The sequence below is a fragment of the Aphelocoma coerulescens genome, chromosome 1 (assembly GCF_041296385.1).
Source record: "Aphelocoma coerulescens isolate FSJ_1873_10779 chromosome 1, UR_Acoe_1.0, whole genome shotgun sequence".
NCBI classification, from domain to species: domain Eukaryota; kingdom Metazoa; phylum Chordata; class Aves; order Passeriformes; family Corvidae; genus Aphelocoma; species Aphelocoma coerulescens.
In genome coordinates this window covers 67,865,050-67,881,526 of record NC_091013.1, presented here as the reverse complement: position 1 = coordinate 67,881,526, position 16,477 = coordinate 67,865,050, and the positions used below count along the sequence as shown (strand labels likewise).

At 40.0% G+C, this 16,477-nt stretch overlaps 1 protein-coding gene across 1 annotated transcript in view; it reads left to right on the top strand.

The window, feature by feature from the left end:
* Window positions 1-11,923, top strand: part of FREM2 (FRAS1 related extracellular matrix 2) — a 122,904-nt gene extending 110,981 nt beyond the window's left edge. Inside the window, exons 21-24 of the mRNA XM_069011859.1 lie at window positions 3,916-4,042; window positions 4,238-4,425; window positions 5,373-5,519; window positions 7,168-11,923. Coding sequence (XP_068867960.1) covers window positions 3,916-4,042; window positions 4,238-4,425; window positions 5,373-5,519; window positions 7,168-7,680 — 975 coding nt within the window. The 3' untranslated portion in view covers window positions 7,681-11,923. The remainder of the gene's footprint in view (window positions 1-3,915; window positions 4,043-4,237; window positions 4,426-5,372; window positions 5,520-7,167) is intronic.
* Window positions 11,924-16,477: the final 4,554 nt, after the last annotated feature.

Genomic DNA, 16,477 nt, shown 5'->3' with positions numbered 1-16,477 from the left:
TAGGCAACACTGGTAAAATGCTTAGCTTTAAAACTCACAAAAGTGACTGAAACAAATCCAATCCATAGCAATATGGATCATTTGGGAACATATGGGAACAGGCAAACAGCATACCTTTCACAAAGCCCAGCTGTGAAGCTCTGTAGCTGGGAACAAACTATGGAGACATTAATTCTGCTGTAGAAAACATTGGTTTAAAATAAAACTGGGGGTCATGTTGGATGGCTAAGAGAACTTAGACTGCCAGTGTTCCAGGTTATCAAAAGGGCTAGTGTGACTTTGGCATGTGTAAGGAGGAAGTTGTATCATTTCTGTTATTTGGAGCCAATACAGTTAATACTGGAATAGTGTGGCTGTGGTTTCATGCTCATTAATAGCATAGATTATGCTATTAAATCATCTTACAGAATAAATCCATATCAGTCAGGGGTACACAATCACTTTTCTGTTGACTTAGCCAGAGTACACAAGGGAATGTATGCAGTCTTTATGCTTTCTTTTGGCATTATGCCACCTGTGGGAGAACAGATGATTCCTGATAGGGCATTAAGTCCTGGCAAAGAAGAGAGATGATACATGATCTGATGTGAAACCTGCCTTCTCAGAGTTAACCACATTTCAACATTTTGAAGAAGTTTGAATGGAATGGGTGAGGGGAATTTATACTAGTTCAGCACTTCAGCCTTTGTCTGGCATTTCTAATCTACTTCTAGGGACTCCTAAGCAATTCATAGCAATGCTAAACCACAACTTGTTCCTGATACTAGTATAAACAATAAGATGTTGATATTTCAAAGAAAGGTCAAAAAACCTGCAAAAATCATTGCAAAATGGTCAAAGTAGCTTAGAAAGAAGCCTAACTCTTATCCAGAAGTAGCCTAAAAGTAAAAGATATGGCTAAGAATTATAAATAAATAAATGGATACTGTAGGAGTTATTATACCAGATAAGGCTTCAATAATACAATATATGGAAGTTTCATGTACATCAGTTCAAAATAGGCATAAGGTGCAAAATTGCAAAAGTGTCATAGACTGTGGCTAGCTAAACCCCCATCAACAACAATTTTCAAACCAAGACCAGCTCTTTTTCTTGAGATACTCATAGTAAAAGGGACTTGGGAAGTTCTGTGGCCTATGATAATTTTTAAATCTGATCACATCAAAATACTATGTGGACTTTAAGAAGGTCCCAAAAAAGGAGCAATACAAAAGCACAAATTCAGTAGGCAGTATCTACCACTTCACCTCTAAGATTTTTTAGTCATTCTGCAAAACTGAATCAGCATTGGTGTCCACTCTTTACAAGTAAGAAACAGAAGACTGAAGGATCAGACTGAAGGATGCTGTCCTTAGACTAGGGAACACCTGATACCTTGCACAGGCCCACTGCATCCAGTCCTCTGGTGCCCAGTGCTAGAAAGACATGGACCTGTTAGAGGGGGTCAGAGGAGGACCAGAAAAAAGGTCCAAGGGCTGCAACACCTCCCCTGTGAAGAAAGGCTGAGAGATTTGGGGTTGTTCAGCCTGAAGAAGAGAATGAGCTTAGGAAGCCTTATTATGGCCTTCCAATATATAAATGGGACTTAGAAGAAAGACAGAGACTTTTTACCAAGGGCTGCAGTGACAGGAAGAGGGGTAGGTTAAGCAATCCTAAAAGAGGGTAGATTTAGACTGGATATAAAGTAACTTCTTACAATGAGAGTGGTGAGGCACTGACACAGGCTGCCTGGAGAAGTTGTGGATCCTCCATCCCTGAAAATGCTCAAAGCCAGGTTGGATGGGGCTCTGAGCAACCTGGTCTAATGGAAGATGTCCTTGCCCATGGCAGAGAGGTTGGGTGAGATGATCTTTAAATGTGCTCTCCACCCCAAATCACTCTGTGACTCTCTGAAATAAGTGAGTGTAGGTGTTACAACTGGACCTAAATTACTTTTGACTGTAAATTCTGATGATAAAATGATGAGGCAGGACAAGACTTGTTTCCCCAGTTCTTAGTCTAATGCTCCAGCTCCCATACTGAATTACCTTATTGGGCTTTTTAGTATGAGGCTTTTCATTTCCTTGGAAACTTTTTCTTCTGATTTCCTTCACAATTGTTTTCACTGGTCACAAGTGAGGACCATTTTGAGAATCAAGAAGAAAGTGTATTTGTTATTTCCGTACTGGAGATTTTGGTTCAACATTTCCTTTCTTAACATTTATCATCTGCATATCTCCTTTTTCCTCTCTCAATGGCACCTGATTGAAGCAGGTAGCCTGGAACACTGTTGAGGATTGTATTACCACTGTCTCACTCTGGAATTCCCTGAATATGAACAGCATTCCATCTCCAAGCTTTGTTTTATCCCAATCCTTTCAGCATCTCCTTTCTTTCAATGTGTATGACTATTTCCTGAAGGAAGCCCTTCCATAGTCAGGATACTTGTTGCCCTGGGATGGACCAGTCTCAGGAGTGCTCTCTTCCTTGAGGTACCAAGTATCACATGGGCTTTGATCCCCTGGGTGATCTGCATTGTCCCCACATCATCCATATGCACAGTTTGATGGACATGGCAGATAGGCAGAATAAATTGACAATTACTCTTCTCACCAGCAGATCCTCACAGATTAGGTTTTTTATGAACTCTTACATAAAATGTCTCAAATGCCCATGAAAATAATTACACCTAAAGTACTGTCATAAATAACACAGCTGGAAACCAGTTGTGCTCATCAAGTATTTGTGGAATTACAACCCAACAGCCTGTTTTCCAGGCATTTAGAAAGAAGCATTCCAAGAGAATGGAATTACTTTTTTCTGTGCACAGGCTCCGGTGGTATGGCTCCTTTTTCTGAAGAGTAGCACTCCATTTGTAAAAAGGTTTGAGCTGTACATTCTTCTTGCCAGATCCTGTTGCCAGATCCTGTTGCTGTGAAATCGACCCTTGCCCATGAGCCAGCAAGAATGTTTTCTTTGTCGAATTCTTTCCTTCCTGTCCGCACACTTATACATATATATACATAAATATACATATATATGTTAGCATTTTTTTATTTGTTTAGTGGCCTCTTGTTATTCTTCCATTTTTTAGGGGGGTTTTTTTGAGATATGTGTGTCTTCCACATTGTTTCCTCAGGTACTTGCATCCTTTTGAACTTTAGGCTCCCCCCAGTTCTTCTATTCACTGTATTATTTCCCTTTTATTATGCCATATTCCTTTATAGTTTGCCTTCTATGTTATACGATCCCATGAGAAACCACTGCTGACAGTATTGATTTATTTTATACTTTTCATGTAATCAAGGAAGAACCACAGGTAGCTGTGTCAAATATATAAAGATAAATACTAGCATAAAAAGATAAAAATACTAGCATAAAAAGATGTTCAAATGGTTTGGCACATTTTCACATGCATGATCTGAGATATCCTGCAGCCCATTAGAAGAACTGATACTTGCAAATAAATCCTCAGCAATATGTGCTTTCAAATATTGACAGAGGATCAGAAGCAGGGGTGGGACTTGTGTGTAAGAATGAAAACGGGATCAAGAAACAGGCTGTGATGAGTCAGAGACAAGTTTTTGAGGGAAGCATTTTCCTCATGTTACCCCCACACATAAGTTTCCTTTGACACCTCCTTAGCTAGGATTTGGAAAAATGTGGTGGAAAGAAACTAACGAAGAATACTATCAAATATCACAGATGCAGATATTCCAAAGGTTGTTTGCATATAAAATACATAGGAATATATGTCTAGTACCAATAAATCTTTTTGTTAAACTGTATTATTGCATGTGGATATGCAGAGCTGATCAGTAATGTACACTGAGAGAAGATCTTGCTATGCTTTAAGAGTTTAAGAGTTTAAGATCATGCTATGTTTTTTTCATTAAAAAGTACTTGTTGAAGAGCCTTATTCTTTTGTGGTTTTAGGTCAGTGACCCAGTGGCTGCTGAGTTCAGCTTGAACACCCAGATGTTCCTCCTCTCCAAAAAGACACTGTGGCTTTCTGATGGATCGATGGGCTTTGGGCAAGAAAGTGATGTTGCTTTCTCAGAAGGTATAATTGTACATAGATCATGCACATTTAATTTGTGTTCCACACCATCAGGATCCTGTTGCTGTCAAAACAAGATAGGCATAAGTGTTTGTGCTTGTTGCATTAAGCTTTTTGACAAGGCTTTAATAGCTTAGCCTCAGAGCTGTGCTAAATGTTCCAGTCTAACAGGATGTGAACTGTGTGCACTGTTCACAGGTGATGTCATATATGGTCGGGTGATGGTGGATCCAGTGCAGAATCTGGGTGATTCCTTCTACTGTAGCATCGAGAAGGTTTTCCTGTGCACGGGAGCTGATGGATATGTACCCAAATATAATCCATCCAACACTGAATATGGGTGCCTTGCTGATTCTCCATCCCTTCTGTACAGGTTTAAGATTGTGGTAAGTGTTCTAATTCTGGGAGGATGCATAAATATATTTTAATTTTTTTTCCAACTCGTCTTTTATCCAAAACCCAACTGTTCTTTAAAATGTTCTCCACAGCCCCAAATTTTTGACTCAAGCTCCAGGCTAACATGAACTGATGGAGGCAGTATCTTGCCATTTCCCCTCCTGGTTCTATTCGTTATCTTTCTGGGAACTACCTTCACTAAGAGCTTGACCTAAGTTAGAATCTCAAGATGGGCTTTTTCTCTGCATTGTCTATATCCACAGACCATAGAGAGGGTCTTAGGTGACATGCAAGTGAAGAATTGGAATTTGTTTCATAATTAGCCATCTAAAATTTAGTGTATAGTGTGAAGTTAGTCATCCAGGTTGCCTCTGTAGTCCATAGGGAAAGAGAGATACCTCTAAAGTTGGCTTAGATGATCTAATTTCCTTTCTGAAAATAACTATAGAATAACCCCAGGTAACTACAGACCTGATGCCCAACTTTTAGAGTTAACTTTAAGTAAGATGATTATATCATTAGCTAAACCCTAACCCTAAACAAATTTATGTAATTGTCTATTATGAAATGAAATGAAATGAAATGGAATGAAATGAAATGAAATGAAATGTAGATTCTTTAGACTGGGAGATAGACTTCTTACTTTAATTTCAGACCACATTTATGTATCTTTCTTATTTAAGAAGTATAGGTGTTGTTGTTCTCTAGTGTCTCCTCCTTTTATTCCAGAAAGGCAAGAGATTAAATAGAAGTTAATACAAGTCAGATGGGACCACAACTGCTTCTCATGTCTTCTCTCTTGTAGTAGTATTTCCCAAGATTGCATAAAATAGCATGTGTAAACTACACAATTTATACATTGCAAGTAAATACTGAAACAGTTTTTCCTAGAAGAAATAAATAAATATTTTACAAACTTTTTTTCCCCTCCATGCAGGACAAAGCTCAGCCAGAGACACAAGCCACAAGCTTTGGAAATGTACTTTTTAATGCAAAACTTGCAATAGATGATCCTGAAGCAATTCCATTAGTTAAACAGCCAGGCTCTGATGGATTTAAAGTAGACTCGACTCCTCTGTTTCAGGTATGATTTCTGTAGCTTTTTAGCAAGAGTACTGAACCAAGAAAGAAATACTTGTACAAGCACTGTTGTTAACTTTAAGTCAAATTAATGCCAATAGAAAGATTTATTCTGATTCCAGTGACAGTCAAACACAATTATAAATGCTTAGAAACTTCTAGATATAAAATCTGGAAAACTTATTAAAGTATTTCTGTAGGGATACTCTTGCTTTTCTCTTGTATAACTCCACAGGTTAATCAGAAATTATGCAAATTGTTCTTATACGTTTCTTTTAAGAATAAGATTCTTGTTATACAGCATTGTTTTATTGCTTCCCATCTCACTTGTCAAAGTCAAAAAATTAAAAATCATAAGCATTTATAGTGTACTTCATCAAAATCAAGTTGATACTCAGTATTTTCTGTACAATTCTTTCCTTGCAAACTTGCACAGTGTGAAGCACTGGAAAGCCTAAAAATTGAGAACTAAAAAGTGCAACTACTAATTAATTATATATAATCCTTCAGCTATGTGCATTCAGCCCTTTGATCTATATAACCCAGCCAAGAGTTGTCTCTTCACTATTTGTCTCTAGTATTTGCAAAACTGCATGCACAACTCAGGTGTATAAATTGGTAGGAAAAAGATGGAGGAGACTTTGATCCTACTTCTGGCCATGTCAATATTAAAGATCCCATTGCAAGCACTAGAGTATTTAACAAAACTTAAAACTATAACGTAACTTACAACTATAAAAATAGTTTCAAAATCTGCCCCTAGGAAAATGAAACCTCATTTTTTATAGGAAGAATCCATTCCCATGGATTCCAGTGCCACAACTTTTGGTCCTCTTTCTGTCAAAAAAATGAGAATATGTAGAAACAAAAGTATATCCTGAAAAATACTTGGAAAAACAAGAGTAAAATAGAACATGTGTTATTTCTCAAAATAACAGAACTGGGCTGCAGCCATTCAAATTATCAGGCAGTAGCTTTAAGACAGTATTCAGACAAGCCTACTGGACCTTGTAGAGGCCAAGTCTGGTATGTATCCAGGAAAGACGAGAGAAATTCAAGGAAGGCAGTATCATCTCACACAGACTGAAGGGACCCATGCAACCACTGAGTGGATGAAGTTTTCAGGGACTTGTGGAAAGTGACTGTTCCTACCTAGGGCAAGTTGCCCCGGACCATGACCAGTTGTCTTTTGAACATCTCTGAGGAAGCAGACTCTGCAGGCTCCATATTCCAATGTTCAACCATCCTTGCAATAAAAAATTGCTTTCTTATGTTTAGACAGAATTTGGGCCATGGCCTAATCACTTGGTAGGTTGGGCCTGGAAGGTCCTTTTCTGTGGCCCATCCACAGCTAAAGATACTTTGTATGGCCTTTGGTACTAATAGTATCAAAACCATGCTAAGGCCACAGGTTTCTTCATCTACACCTGGTAGCCACAGAGTCTGACCATGGAGAGGAATGGAGACTAACCCCTCTGAAAATTTTGGCAGAAAACACGACTCCTCTGGTGCACGTTGGCACGTAGTCAGGGGTTAGCTGTGCATGATTTTGAAAGTACTTGTCGAGAAAAGAGACTCATTTCTTCTGCATTTAGCACTGCCCAGATTGTGTATGTGTGTGTTTAAATAATACAAAAAATGTTTCTTCCCAGGTGTCTTTGGGTAGGGAGTGGTACGTCCATACAATCTACACTGTGCGTTCCAAGGAGAACTCTAACCGCGGAATTGGCAAAAGAAGCGTGGAGCACCAGTACCACTCGCTCCTCAGCGCTGGGAGCCCAGGAGGCTCCGCACAGAGACGGCAGAAGAGGGGAGTTGAGCAGGCACCAGAACTTGCGAGAGACATTGGAGTAGAGAACAACCGAGGAACGAACATACAGCACATAGCCCTGGATCGCACCAGCAGGAAACAGGTGCCTCAGAGGGAGGTTGCGGTCAATGGTGTTCTCCCCAGGGAACTGAGTAACCAAAGTGCAGGAATCAGCATAGTCACAATCATTGGTGGAGCTGCTGCTGTTTTCCTTGCCATCTGCTTAATTGCAATTATCGTTTTGCTGCTAAAATGGAAACAAAATTCTGACAAGAAGGAAAGCACAAATGAGTCGGGCAGCAACGAGCCAATGATGCTACCACATAATTACAGCAACGACAGCTCTGAGGTTTGATTCCAAGACCACAGGATTCAAGCCAGAGCCTCCAGAGTGCCTCAAAAAAACCCTTGAACTGCACATTTCTAGCAGCAGATAATGGTGACTCATGAGGAGTTCATGTATTTCTAGGTGTACTTGAAATTTATTATCCTGAGCTCTTACTGCCGTTATCAACATTAGAAGAAGCTGAACCGAACCTCCCACTTTGCACGAAAGGAAATGCTGATATCCCTATACCATGAACTAATCTTCAGCAGCTAATCAAGGGACTGCATTGTAAGGGAGAGATAATTGTTGTGGTTTTGTATTTTCTGACATTTCAAAATAAAAGAAGCTAATACAGAGGTGCTATATATCCTGTCTGCAATAAGAGAGGACATCTGTTTCTTCAGAAACACATAATACTTGAGAGGATTAATCCTTACACTCTTCTGTTAAATTTTGTACTGTTTCTCACAAAAAACTCAATGTCTACAAAATAGTTTGAAAGGTGATGGAATGCCTTTGGCATGGATCTTCCGTCCTGTAAGTTTTTGACTTCACTTAATCTGTACCAGTGATTTATTTTTATTTCTTTTTACTTATATGTAACTGAACTTTTTCAAAAGACAGCTAGATTATACAGCATAGCATTATAAACAGTTGCATGTCACAGGATCCAATACATACTCCTCCCTGCAAATTCCGATTCATCTATTTAATCTGAGACTTTTTTTTTCTTATTTATGTTTATATAGAGCCAAAGAATGCAACAAATCCAGAAAAAAATTTTGGTTTTCACTGGCACTGGATGCTTATGTCCTCTTAAGTTTATAATGGATCATGGAAGTGTTGTAAGGTAAATTTTATTTCTTAGTGCATGTCCACTGCTGAGAAATGCAAGCATTAGTATTTCAGTACCTAGAGAAAATGATAGCTAGATTCAAAATGCAGAGGACAGGGTTCTGCTGAACTGAGCCTAGGAATCATGATATTGAATCCAGCATAGTTAGTTGCCATACTAAGTAGCAAAAAGTGAAGAAAAAAATTAACATTTTATTGAATCAAGTAGTATTTATTGCTGTATAATCATAGCACATTTTGACAAACATGCTGGGTCATTGTTGGGTATTTTTTAACAAGTGATTACTTCTGCAAGAGTATTTCTAATTTTCTCTCAGCATTCTTGATTTAGGTAACATGACAAGTTTGGATCAGCAGTGTCCTGTGTCAGTTTTTATCCAGACATGACCTGTTCTGTCCCAAAGATGCTTTTATCCAGATGGGACCTGTTCTGCCCCTGTCAAATCCTTGGCTATGAAAGCTATGTAACCTTCAGGAAATGTCCCTTTTGTCACACTAACATTTTGTGTAAGCCCTTTAAGTCATACAGTCCAAGAATGGCCTGGGTTGGAAGGACCTTCAAGATCATCATGGTTCAACCCCACAGCCATGGGCAGGGACACCTTCCACAACACTAGGTTACTCAAAATCCCATCCAGCCTGCCCTTGAACACTTCTAGGGATGAGGCATCCAGAACTTCCCTGGGCAACCTGTGCCAGTGTCTCACCACCCTCATAATAAATTTCTTCCTAATATGTAAACCTACCTTCTTTCAGCATGAAGTCATTACTTCTTGTCCTATTGCTACATCCCCTTGTGAAAAGTCCCTCCACAGCTCTCTTGTAGGCCCCCTTCAGGTACTGGAAGGTGCCCTAAGCTCTCCCCAGAGTCTTCTCTTGGCCAGACTAAACAATCCCAACCCTCTCAGCCTGTCTTCATAGGGGAGGTGCTGCAGTCCTCGGACCATCTTTGTGGCACTCCTTGGGACTTGCCTCATCAGGCTGTCGTCCTTCCTATGTTGGAGGCCCCAGAGCTGTATGCAGCAGTTCAGGTGGGGTCTCACAAGAGTGGAGGAGAGGGGCAGAACCATCTCCCTTGCCCTGCTGGCCACACTGCTTTGGATGCAGCCCAGGATATGTTTGACTTTTGGGCCTGGAAGTGCACATTGCCGTGTCATGTCCAGCCTCTCCTCCACCAGCACTCCCTTCTCAGCAGGGCTGCTCCTAATCCATTCTCCACTCAGCCTGTATTTGTATTTGGGATTACCCTCACCCAGGTGCAGGACCTTGCACGTGGCCTTGTTGAACTTCATGAGGTCTGCACAGGCCCACCTCTCAAGCCTGCCCAGGTCCCTCTGGATGGCTTCCCTTCCCTCCAGCATGTCAAACACACCACACCACAGCTGGGTGTCACCTACAAACTTGTCGAAGGTGCACTTGATCCCACTGTCCATGAGATTGTCAAACAGTACTGGAGTCAGTGGAGTTCTCAATAGGGTTGAACTATATAAACTATATGAAATCTGAATTAGGATGTTGAGACTTTGCTAAAATGCCTCTTCCACCATCTTGTGGTTGTGTGTACAGGCAGTCCCCAATACACTTAGCATTTGGTGTTCTGGGGATCATGCTGCAGAGATCTGAGTGAGCTGAGCAGGATTCTATTTGAAAGCAGCCTGTAAGCACATAATGCTGCCTCTGAGCTAAAAAAAAAAAAAAAAATCATCCAGAAGGCTTCCTGGCCTGGCTGTGGGGGTCAGTCAACAAAGATAGACCTGACCTAGTAATTCCTAGTTGTCCTCTGAGCAATAAAGACTCAGGAACATGGAGTTCTACTAGGTTAGGAATATCTGTGCTATGATTCATGGTAGAGTGTGAATATGCCCACAGAGAGACTCATGCTAATATCTCTTGCTCTGGATTTGTGTTGTTATGACTTCACTTATTTAATAGGATTTCATCAGCTTTTCACAAAATGAATCAGGTCAGAATCTGTCCTACATTTTCTAGGTTTCCTGAAGACGGTGATTAGACAGGTTAATTGAAGGATGTTTGCAGCACCCAAAGGGTCAAACTCCATTACTAAACTCTTGCAGTTGTCTTTTATTTTAATTTATCCGAGTTCTAGCCTGAAACAATTATCCATAAGCCATGCCCAGTGCTTTAGACCTTTCCCCCAGTCACCTGACATCGATTTGCTGTTGTAATGAAGTTCCTGGTTTTGTGATCCGTGTATTATGTGTGCAAGATTGATCAAAGACTTAACCCACAGATACTTTTTGTATTTAGTAAGTTCACCACTAAGTTGCAAATGTACACTAAGATCAAATTTGCCTTTGTGCCTATGTGTGACATCACTATGAGAAAAGCAGAATTTCTCTCCTAGAACCTACATGTTTGGATCATAACAGCCAGTGATTCTACAGTAGAATGGGACACATGTAAATAATAGAACATTTTAATATTTATGAAATGCCTGTTTTGTATAAGCAGAGAACTCTTTAAAAATATATATATAAAATACAGAAATTAGGTGTTTATCAGTAGAGCTATTTTTCTGCTTTTGAATTTTACCAGGCCAAAATATCATTAAAGGTGCTTGCAGGCAAAATCGTTTTATAATTTTTTTTTTTTTTTATAAAATCACATCAAAACCCATGTGTTCTACAAGCCAAATATTTAGCCCGGTAAACAACCTGATCACTGCTTTGAATAGTGTCTGATTACAACTTTGTAAAATATTTAGGTTGATGGGGATAATCTGACTAATGTTTTTCTAAGAACATATAAAATAATAGTGCAAACTGGTGATAACAAGAAAAGGACAAAGCAAACACTGAAAAATTGGACAAGCATGAGTGAGATTCATGAGTCAGGTACCAAAGTCCTCTTGCTGGGAAAAAATCTCAATGTTTTCAGTAAGGCGTGCTGGATTTGTCCCATTCTTAAGAAATTGGATTTTTTACAATTCAGTGAACTATAAATACATCTGTAACAACATGCTTTTTTTTTTTTTTTTTTTTTTTTTTTTAATTATGGCGTCAAGGTTTCAGATTTCAGCAGGATGTTTTGGAGGCTTATTAACATTTTTCCTTTTACTTAAAAAGTGGCCTTGTTTATACTAACCTGAATAAGTGCCTCGTTCCCAGTGATGTGCACAAATATTTTAATATTTATCTATCCAAGCAATAAACTGAGTATATTATATATATATATTTAATCTATTTCCAGATTATGTATTCAATCCTCTTTTCCCTGGAGATGCTTATTCTGCTAGCAATAATACCATTTGTTAAACCATTTATACAATAATTACTGTGTTTTGTTACCAAGCTGTCATATTTATTTGGAACAATTTTTTGCTTATGTCTATGGCTGTGATATTTGGCATTTGTATAAGGAAAAAATAAAACTACTGTTTGGTTACTGATCTAAAGTTTGTGTATGATTATCATGCTCTGGAGAGAGGTCAGTAATGCAGTGTTAAGAAAAAAGTTAATTTGTCACATCAATGGAAGAACACAAAGTTCCTGTCTTTGCAGCAAATCTCACTGCTTTGTTCCCAAATTGATTGTTTTCTGGTCATGAAGGGTTCAGCACAGGGGTTGTTTTTTAATCTTTGTGGTTGCACTCATGGCTCAGAGAGGGATTTCTCTTTCAATTCCAGATCAGAAATCTTTAGACACCTGCAAGTCCTTTGTAGGCTGGATTGCTGTGTTCCTGTGTGCTGCTGCCAGGCTTTGTTTTACTCGTCTCACAGACAAGTGAAAGTGACTCTGCAGGAGGAGTTCCCTTGTTCCTGCAGGGCTGATGTTGCTTCTTGTGCCAGGTCATCAGCTTTTTGTTTTTCCTAGTGGCAAATGTATTACTGGTAGATGTAGACACTTATAAGGAACTATGGTGCAGAAAGAAAAAGCTGCTCTGAACTTTTCCCTTCTCACCCCACCTTTTGTAAACCAGCCAGCAGCGACCTCTGACTTCTGTGTGAATTTAAGCTATCACTTACCTCCTCCACTGTCAAAAAGGCCGTATTTCATGGCTAGTTACACGAGTGACACAATGTACTTACCAACTTACCTTGCAATGAGGGGATAAGCTAGCAGGCAGTGATTCCCTTCTGCTACCTAAACTTGTTCATGTGGATCTTGCTCAGCAGTTACTTAGTCTGAGCTGAGAAGCCCCATGTCATATCTGTGATCTCTGTGTTGTGATATCTGCCGGGGCAAATCAGACTGAAAGAGTTTCTGTCCTGCTCCAATATAAATAGCTATATATGATGTAAATGAATAATGAATCTGGTCCCAGAAGTATGGCATTATCAATAAATCAAAGGGCATTAATTTCCCACTCCAAGATCATCCACAGCAATCAAGTCATGTCCACACACATTCATGTCCACACTCATTTTGGCACTTAGTGGAATTTTGGTACTCCTAAGGTGTTCAAGCGTGTCTCAACAGGTCCTGGATGACTTTCATTTCAAAGCCCAAGTGTAGTCCCATGTCAGCATCTCTGTAAGTCAGGGGCTTTTAATGCATCCTCACTGTCTTTTGAAAGCATGACTCAACTCCTACCCTGAAGGAATTCAGCTCATCCCACTGACTGCTTTAGCTTTGAATGCTGTTCAGTAGTTACTGTTGTAAGTCAGGAAGTTGGCTGTTTGAGTTTGGGGAGGTTTATTATTTACCTCAAGAGGTAATTTGTTCAGAATTTACCTTGCACTACTTTGCTTTGATAAGTGACCATTGACTTCCATGAAAAATGAAGCAAACAACTGGAAGATTCTTAAATGATACATCTTGGTTCATTTCCTGGCCAATACTTGAGCATATGCTGGATTCCTCCTTTTGCCTGTTACCTGCAGTTTCATCATGCAAGTTTTCCTGAGTGTAAGTTTATATTTAGAGCATAAATCTGTAGCTGTCCAACTTAAAGTGCTCAGATTAAACCAGTACAACCAGAAGATCATGTGTAACAATTATCATCTCAAGTGTCTTTTTGACCATTTTTGTAGCAGAAGTTCAGACTCAGGATGGAAGGCAAGAGGAGGCAGTCTGGGTAAGTGTGTGTTGTGCCCCCCTCTTTGATAATATATTACTTTCTGCTTTTGTCCCATTTGCATTCCCTTTGCCCCCCATGAAACCATACAATGGAACTAAATGACACAGCGAATGACAAACAGGATGATAAAAGGTAAGGAATGTCTTCACCATGAGGAGAGATTAAATAGATAAAACTCTCTTCCACTCTTCAGCCTTGGAGAGAATTACCCAAGGAAGAGTATGATAGAGGTATATTAAATCCTGAATGTTACAGAGACAGTGAGTAGGGAACAATGATTCACTGTTTCTTGTAATAGTCAATACCGAACCATACAGACTAAAATTGAACTTGCAAGACTCATTTCTGAAGGATGAAGTGCATGCCAAACTAAAAAAAAAAGAAAAAAAAGAAGAGAAAATAATGGAAGAAAAGTCAACTGCAATCAGCTCTTTATATCAACAGCTAGTTCAGAAAGCCTGGACTAGGAAAAGCCAGTAGGATTCAGGAGAAGGATCAAGCTATTCATCTTCTCTTTCCTTTCTGTTCCCTACAGCTCCACTCCTGGGCACTGTCAGAGGCAGATGAACGGACCCAGAAGAGCCACTCTTAGGCCCTAACAGTTGTACAAAGAGCCACCAGTCCCAGATTTGGAATTGGTAATTTAAATACCATAATGTGCCTTACTGGATTTTCTTTTTCTTGGAGTAAAAGAGGAATGAAAGTTGTCATTTTTCAGCACCTTAGGCCTCTAGCAGCTGGTTTACCTGCACCTCACATCTGCCTAACCCTCCTGCTGAGGCCTACTTGAAATGGTAGCAAGATCCAATAGCCTTTTCCTGGTTCATATCCTGTGAAGGCATATGATCTGAGAATGAGGTAAAGCATCTGGAGTGAGGAACTTGGGGGCCCAAGTAAGAGATACGGTTGATGATTTTATTTACCTTATAAACATTTTACATTTACTCTCTGCTGTTTGTACCAAAAGGTTAAAATAGTATTTCTTGGGCTCTCAAGTGTCTCTTTCACTGTTGTGCTTTTTTCTTATGTTTCTAATGGCACCAAAATGATTGTGTCAAGGAAGAAACATAAATACCAAATTCTTTATAAGTAATAGCTCATGGGAATATGGCTGGGCCTCTCTTCCATTTCTTGGCAAGACACCTGGATTTCAGCACAGCAAGCTGCATTATGCCCCACAGGGACTGGTCCCCTGTATTGTCAAGTCTGTGAAACCAAGGGAGGAGTACAGTCTGGCTAATTGTTCAGAATGACAAAAGCCTCTGTGGACAAAATTATGTTGCTATATCAGGAGGTTGGCTTCCTAGGTGTGCTCCTATGCCCACATCTCACGACACAACTGTGCCACAGACCACCTCATCAGTGGTGTGCCTTCCACAGTCTTCTGGAGACAGGATTCCTGGCCTCCTGTTGTCAGGATTTTGAAACACTCTCTCCCAGCAGGAAGAAAGGAAAGATTAGGATCCACCCTCAAAGAGCATCAGCTGGAGAGACTTGTAATGGCTTTATGGACATCAGCAGCTGCCCATGCACCACACAATCAGTAACTTTCATCTGCCCAGGATTTAGCAGAGGTGCCACATGATGCCCTTAATACCCCAGGCAACCCTAATGCATCAGGGTGTGCAATACAGCACAGGGGCTCTCAGGGCTCCTTTGCACCCCGGGAGACTTCTCCCATCACAGGTTATAATGTCAAACACAAAATTGCCATGCTGCACAGGAGACGTGCTCGTGTATATTACATCTTCCAGGACACCAGCAGAAAAAGGCTTAGCAGAGCATGTTCACCCAAACTCCTCTCAGATCCTAACTCAGGTGAACTTCAGTAGCAAGGTCCCAAAAAAGCCCCTTTATGGACAGTATCATGTTGGTCACAGACACCTAAGATTTGCTGAACACAAGTGCAACAGAGAAGTGCAATTCTTGCTGCTGATTAAGGGTCTACATGCTGTGCTTGGTTATAGGAAAAGCTTGGTTTGTCAGCAGTGATTCTCAACACAGCAGGCTAAGACCTAACCCAGCTGCAGGAAGTACCCCAGAGGGGTGCATGCCTCAAGCTGTTTTGTTGCTAACTTAATTATTTTAACCAGGCTGGCACCTCATGAGTCTCAGAGGCACCCACTACTTGCTTTTATGTAGCCAGGCTACATGGGAGCGGTTCAATACCTGCTTTCTCTTGCTGAGGGCTTTTTCTTGAACTAGTTGTGCAGTTGGATAGCTTTTCTGAGCAGCTCATATTCTGTTCTCAGACATTAGACTGGAAAGGTTTGTGTGCACACCACCTGCAACTGTTGGGGCACACATTTATTACTCTTTCCTTAGCTGTGGTGATTTCTCTACCCTGCAACACTACCCTCAGAAAAGGACCATCCATAATGGCTTCTGTCCAAGCTATTTGACTTGGTAAACTGCTGCTTGGATTTTCCTTTCCAATTTGGCTCTCAAAATGAAGGTGCCAGGGAAATATTTCTCCCCCAGGAAACTTCAGTTTCCTCTGGAACTGCATTTGACATCTGTAACATCACTCTGAATGGCAAATGTGAGGCCAACAACTCGAAAAAATTCTTGCATCATTTTGGCATTGCCTGTAGTTCCCATCTGGGACTGTCAGCTGTGGTAGTGTGCATTTTCCCAGCCTCCTCAAGAAGTGCTGGGGAGTTCTGTTCTCTAGCAAAATGTTTGTTTTCAAAGCGTGGTTGTGACAACTGTACCTGTGCACACAAACACACAAAGACACACAATATGTTTTTATTAATATATAAATTTTATATAGATTTTTATCATGTATTTTAAATATACCTGTATAACATAGAGGTGTATCTGTGAATTTTATACAGTATGTAATAGCTATTGATAGGTGTAAATTTTATGTGTATGTCTGTAGTTTTGTATTATACTATACACAGATTTTTATTTATATATAATT